The sequence below is a fragment of the Nematolebias whitei genome, chromosome 23, assembly GCF_014905685.2.
Source record: "Nematolebias whitei isolate Nwh7 chromosome 23, NemWhi1, whole genome shotgun sequence".
NCBI lineage: Eukaryota > Metazoa > Chordata > Actinopteri > Cyprinodontiformes > Rivulidae > Nematolebias > Nematolebias whitei.
The window spans coordinates 16604457-16611199 of NC_056520.1; the positions used below are offsets into that span (position 1 = coordinate 16604457).

General features: G+C 39.1%; 2 protein-coding genes across 3 annotated transcripts in view; both read left to right on the plus strand.

Annotated features, from left to right (window-relative positions):
* Positions 1-781, plus strand: part of eed (embryonic ectoderm development) — a 13430-nt gene extending 12649 nt beyond the window's left edge. For both annotated transcript variants that reach the window (XM_037696696.1, XM_037696697.1), the window contains exon 12: positions 460-781. In XM_037696696.1, the coding sequence (XP_037552624.1) occupies positions 460-586 (127 nt within the window). In that variant the 3' untranslated portion in view covers positions 587-781. The remainder of the gene's footprint in view (positions 1-459) is intronic.
* Positions 782-2855: 2074 nt separating this feature from the next.
* atp7b (ATPase copper transporting beta) overlaps positions 2856-6743 on the plus strand; it is a 37820-nt gene continuing 33932 nt past the window's right edge. The window contains exon 1 of the mRNA XM_037696491.1: positions 2856-3104. Within this exon, the coding sequence (XP_037552419.1) occupies positions 2949-3104 (156 nt within the window). The 5' untranslated portion in view covers positions 2856-2948. The remainder of the gene's footprint in view (positions 3105-6743) is intronic.

Genomic DNA, 6743 nt, shown 5'->3' on the forward strand with positions numbered 1-6743 from the left:
GCGCTCTCCACTTCTGGTAATTTAAGCTTCTTTCTGCTTGTTTTTTTTAGCTACCTCTCAGCTGAGTTTTACTAATTTCAGCTTTTTTTTTCAGATAATTTCCACTTTTTGTGCTCATTTCTGCTTCTTTCAGCCTAATTGGGCAAAATTATGCTCTCCACTTCCTTCTGGTAACTTAAGCTTCTTTCTGGATTTCAACTAATTGTCAGCTATTTCTTTCTAATTTCAGTTTTTTTAGCTGATTTACTAATTTTTCTGCTCATTTTTGCTGATTTAAACCTAATTCAGCAAATATGTGTTCTTTCTGCTTTCTTCTGCTAACTTAGGCTTGTTCCATTTCAGCATGTTTTTAGCTAATTTCAGCTGTTTCAGCAAGTTCTTCAGCGATAAGCATCCACACTACATTTTTGCAGGCAACACATTTTCTCTAGTTAGCTTTGCTCTTTGTTTTTTCCACAGGTGCACCACACTGACGGTCCCCAAGTGCACGTCGGCCATCCGACAGACCAGCTTCAGCCGCGACAGCAGCATCCTGATTGCCGTGTGCGACGACGCCTCCATCTGGCGCTGGGACCGACAGCGCTGAGACCCGTCTCCTGTCGCTCCTTCTGACACACTGCAAGAAAAAAATCTGTTCGAAAATTACACCAACGTACGGTTTTATAAAAAAAACAAAAAGATTTTTTAAAATCTAATAAGGCTGGAGTTTATTAATTAAAATAATGTTTTGAAATAATTTGTGCCTTTAGATTTTCTATGCATTTACTAAAAAAAAAAAAAATGCGTCTGATTAATTTAAAATGTTTTTAAAAAATGTTTTTTCTTGCAGTGTGTCCTTTTATTTTAGTTAGATTTTGTGTCGTGTATTTTATTTTAGTGTCAGATTTGCTACTTTCTTCATATAAAATATTGATTTGTTAATTTTTTTTGTTTTGAAGTTAAGTCTTCTGAACCACAAAAAAAGATATGTCAGGTCATGTGGACAGATTCTTCTAAAGTAAATCAATAAAAAAAGTTTTTGTAACTTTGTGTCTAAGACTATGAATATTACTTATTTTGGTAATATTATAAAAGTACAGAAGTGCATCAATGCCACAACAAAAACAAATTATAAAGTTGTCATTATTTTTCATGCTATTAAATGTTTTTATTTTATTTTTAAGCACAAAAGAACATTTTGGAAAAGTATTTTGTACACAAATAATGTGATAATTTGATAAAACGTGAAAATAAATTGCAAGTAGCACGAATCGAACGGCAAGGTACGGATACAATTACGCACCCTCATTACTGTTCTGGTCCAAACATTTCCTGCATCTGGTTCAGCTTTATGAGAAAATGTTTAAATTCTCTAAACGTACTGCTGCGACCTGCACACTGTGGATAAAATTAGCAAGAAAAGTGCTGGAAAAACGAGATTAACGGGTTTTGGGCACTCTTTGGAGCTCTACATCGGAGTTAATTTACATCAGGAACATTTATTTAAAGTCACAAAATGTTTGACTTCATGTGTCTGAACAAGCCTTTTCATGACTTTTTAAAACAGTTTTGAAGAAGTTTTAGGCTAAAAATCATAACTTCTGCCAAGAAACTCATGATTCTTGATGCATAAAAATAAATCTGTTGAAAGACATTTTGGTCTTTTACTTTAACAGCCGATTTTTCATAGGTGAGCCACAAGTCCTACATGTAGGACTTGGTTTTTTTGGGGTTTTTTTTGCTTAAATATCCCCAGAATCCAGATTGCACACTCGAGGTGTCATACAATTAAGTAATATTTAGATACTTTTACAGAAGTGGAAGAATGTTTTGAACATCCCACATCTATGAAAACTGCAGAAACAAAAAGTTTGCGATCGGGACCATCGATCTGCTGCTAATGGTTCAAGACTTTATCTGACAGTTTTTCTGCAGTTTGAGGCTTTTTAGTCAGTTTCTGTCTGTTTATTCTATGACGGAGCTTTAGGGCCATGCTAAGAAAAAAAATTTAAAGCCATAATATTACGAGAATAAAGTACGAGACTTTTTTTTTTTTTTACAGCTTTTTTATTAATTTTTTTCTCACGAGTTGGATCCGCAACACGACCTGTCAATCAATCCAGTAGGCGTGTCAGCAAATGATCAATCAGAAACTAAATGCTCCGTAACTTAACAAGATGCTCAACATTCTTCATTTTACCACAGTTTAAAATGTAGTAAACTGCTTTATCGTGTCCGAGTTAAGATAATATTACGACTCATTTAGCTTCGGATTGGTCATTTGCTGACACGCCTACTGGATTGATTGACAGGTCACGTCGTGGAGCCGACTCGTGGAAAATAAAGCTGTTAAAAAAAAATTCTCGTACGACTATTCTTGTAATTTTATGGCTTTTAATTAATTTTTTTTTTTTTTTGCGTGGCCATAAAATTCCGTCGTAAACTTCAGGGAGTGACAGGTGTTTTATTACCATGGTTACTATAGTGAGCTGCTCATAGCAGCTGCAACGTTTATTTACATCTTGGTTGCACTTTTTTATATTATTCATGCATCAAAATATGGACACCATCCTAAAAATTGTAAGGTTTTTTTTTTTTTTGGCTGAGGTGGCAGTAATGTGCTTCCGTACATAATTTATTAAGTGAGAAAACAGAACATTTATATTTACATATGTAACATTTTACAAATAGCAATCGTTGTGTAGATATATTTGATTTATTGTGAATTTGTAAAAATTCACGTTTTTCATGTTAAATTTAAAATAGTAACTTTTTGCTCCTAATGAAAAATAGCTACTTTACGTTAATGCGCTCACTTCATGAAGCTGATGGTTTTTTTGCGCAGATTATTGCGTAAAAAATGACGTTTCATGGCGTCGCGCGCTTCCTTCGTGCTTACATCGCGGGCAGAGCTCTTTCTGGACTTTTGCCCTCCGACGCTGACTTGGAAAGATAAGACAGAAAGCGATATGTTCCCCTCGAAGTCGCCCCAGAACCGGTCCGGGTTTGGGTCGGAGCCAGCATGCGGGTCCCGGGAGCAGATCTGTCTGGTGGAGTGCGCGTGTAAACCGGAGTGCACCTGCGGGGAATCCTGCGGGAGGAGACCGTGTGCGGCAGAACTGAAGGTAGGTCTGCGTTTATGCACTGATTACCTTCACACGTCTTTGAGTTTAGTTTCAGTCCAGAACCAGAACTTTGTCAGAAAACGTTGTTTCCAATCACTCGTCCTGTGCACGAGTTTCAAGCTAAATGAGGTTTTAATAAATTGACCCGCTCTGTTTTTGTTGTGTTGTTCCTCTTTCTTGCCGCTAGAGGGCGCAGCTGTGAAGCGACCATTAAAACACCTGATTGGCGACTGGACTAGTCAAAATTATTTATAAAGCACGTTTAAAACAGCAGCTGTTACCAAAGTACTTAACAATAAGATCAAAGCAGTAATTAAAGAAAAAACAAACAAACATGTAATTAAAATACGGTGGCCCTAAGGTGTAAATGAACATCATTAGAAAAAACAGAATTACATTAAGCCAAAGCGGAAGTGGCCGAAGCGGAAGTGACCCAAATCACATTAGAAAAGACAGAATTACATTTGAAAAAAAACGGAATTACATTAAGTAAAACAGGAAGTTTTTGTAGTTTTATGCTGTTATTTATAAAGTAAAAAAAAAAAAAACCTTCCTGTTTGGCTTAATGTAATTAAATTTTTTCAAATGTGATTCAGTTTTTTTCAAATGTAATTCCATTTTTTTCAAATGCAATTCTGTTTTTTCTAATGTAATTCTGTTTTTTCTAATGTGATTCTGTTTTTTCTAATGTGATTCTGTTTTTTCTAATGTGATTCTGTTTTTTCTAATGTGATTCCGTTTTTGTTTTTTTACGCAACTCCGTTTGTTCAAATGTAATTCCATTTTTTCAAATATGATTCTGTTTTTTTCAAATGTAATGCCGTTTTTTCAAATGTGATTCCGTTTTTTTTTTTTTTGGTTGTGATTTATTTTTATATTTTTTTTCAAATGCAATTCCGTTTTTTTCAAATGTTGTCCATTTACACTTTAGGGCCACCGTACAAACGCATCAAAAATAAAAACAATGAGAAACAATGAGATGGTAAATCAAATCACACTGTGTTAAATGTCACTAAATGCAGGGGTGTTTTTAGGAGAGATTTTAAAGCAGGGATTGAAGTGTCCAATGTTGAGGGCCAGATTGATGGAAAAAGCCCGATCTCCTCTGAGCTTCAACCTGGCTTTTGGTACAGCCAAAACCAGATGATCTCAAAGCCTGAGAAGGAACATATGATTGAAGTAGCTCAGAGAGATATGAGGGTGCAAGGTCATTTAGGCACTTGAATGTCAACAGGAGAATTTTAAAATCAATTCTGACACGCACAGGGAGCCAGTGAAGGGAGGACAAAACCGGTGAAATACACTCAAACCTACGTGTTCCTGTTAGGAACCGAGCTGCAGCATTTTGAACGAGCTGGACACCTGACTGACCCCAACATAAAGCGCGTTACAGTAGTCCAGCCGAGTTGTAACAAATATGTGGACTATTTTTTTCAAGGTCAGACCTGGTCAACATGGACTTAAAAAGTTTAGCTATCTGCCTTAACTGGAATAAGTTTTTCTGCAGAACAGAGTTAATCTGTTTGTTAAATTTAACGTCAGAGTCTAAAACCATCCCAAGATTCGAAACTGCTTAAGATGTGGCTCAAGAGAGTCAAGGTTTAGAGGAACAGATACAGGGACTAAAGTTTAACCATTGAGTCCTGTTTCATTACAACTACCACAGCACACTGTCAGTGGTGAAATGAACAACACTGGTGCAGCAATTTCCAGTCAGGTCATTTGGACAGTTTCTTTTTTTTTTTTGTGACGAGACATTTTGCCTTCCATCCAGAAGGCTTCATCAGTTTGAGGAAACACCAAACAAAACTGCTTCTCCCCCAACAGCTCATTTCAAACTTTGGAGTGAGCTGTTGGGGGAGAAGCAATATTGTTTGGTGTTTCCTCAGACTGATGAAGCCTTCTGGATGGAAGGCAAAATGTCTCGGCACAAACAAAGAAACCGTCCAGATGACCTGACTGGAAATTGTTGGATGTTATACCTGCATTATTGAGCATGGACTTTGGTGAACAGCACTGCTGGTTTTTAAAGACAAGAATAAGGTGCACAGGGTTGAATTTACAGATCAAATTATGCAAATATATTCGTACATTTCTGGCGTAACACCACCCCAAAAAAAATTGCTTCACCGAGAATTTCCTAATAACAAATAATGCAAATTATCAAACTAGATAACTTTCAGTCTACACTTAGTTCTGTGTGTTTTCCAATTGTTTAAATAATTTTTATTAAATAAAAAATTGTGTGAGGGGGATGGGGCAGGGGGCACTGGTAAAGCTGTCATTTTTAACCCGAACCCAAAACTCGGCCCGGACCGACCCAGATTAGGGCTGGGCTGTTATAATGTGATTAATGGGCAGGCTGGGCTGATCGCGGGCTTTTAATTAGGTCAGGATCAGCCGCGATCCAATTATATGAAAACATGGCCTGCCATACTATCACCAGCTGCATGCGGCCATTACACCGTGAGCTGACCGGCCTTGAAAGAGGTAAAAAGTTCAGTTAAGCTTCAGATGGGACTGTACTGCCAGGCAGCGATCCATCGCCCAAATGGGCGTTCATTCAGCCGCTGCACTCGGCAGACGCGCACGGCCGATGATCCAAACAGTTGCGATCCCAAAGTAGGCGCATGTGTCAGAGCTGTCCGCGTGTCTCAGTAATTCAGAAGAATACAGGCAGTTGCAGGGTTTAAATGCTTTTTTATGGCCATGAAACGACAAACACCCCGTCAGCTCTGAAGCTGTGCCGCTTTTATTCAGCTGCGCGTTCCCGACCGTTAATAACTAATTAAAAATGTCAGTTTTTTTATGGGTTCGGACCTGTAATTACTGTTAATTTGTCGGGTTGGGTGGGGTTCGGAAATTATGACTGCAGGCTGGGGCCGGGTCGGATCAGATATTTTGGGCCCGAATACAACTCTAGGCACTGGTACTAGTTCTTCACTTATTTACATCTATAGGGCAGCATTGGCGGTGTGTCCTTTGACTCTTTTGAACGGCACTTTACAACAAACGATGGGAACAGATTCATAGGCAACCTTTTTTCTTTTTGGCTCCTGCACTGTCACCCTTCTGGTGTACTAGTGATAAACTAGCAAATTCAAGGCTTCACAAGAGCCTTCCAAGTTACCCCAAACCTGAGAGGTCAGGAGGATATTTTATAACGGAGGACATCATGACGTCCTGACCCGGGATACTTCTCTGTCCCTAGTTCTGGAACCCTCGTTGGGATCAGCGAGGTGAGCTGACCCAGGATTACATCTCTTGTTGCTCCCCAGTGCTGTCAGAGCCCCCTGAGCCGATAGTGCTAACCGCAACTCCAGAGCCAATTGAGTCTCCAGAGTCTGCAGAGTCGCCCTCTGAACCTCCAGAGTCCCCAGAGCTGTTGGCTAAATCTGCAGACTTCCCAGAGTTGCCGGTTGAATCTCCAGAGTCCCCAGAGCTTTCTGTGCTACCATCACTGTCTTTATCATCTGCAGCTCCTCCAGAGTGTGGGCCCTCTAGAGTTTCCAGGATCTCTGCCTTTAAAGTTTCCAGGGTCTCCGTCTTTAGAACCTTCAGCGTCTCTGTCTTCAGGGTCTCCTTTAGAGCCCTTGAGGTTTCCGTCTTTAGAACCTTCAGCGTCTCTGTCTTCAGGAT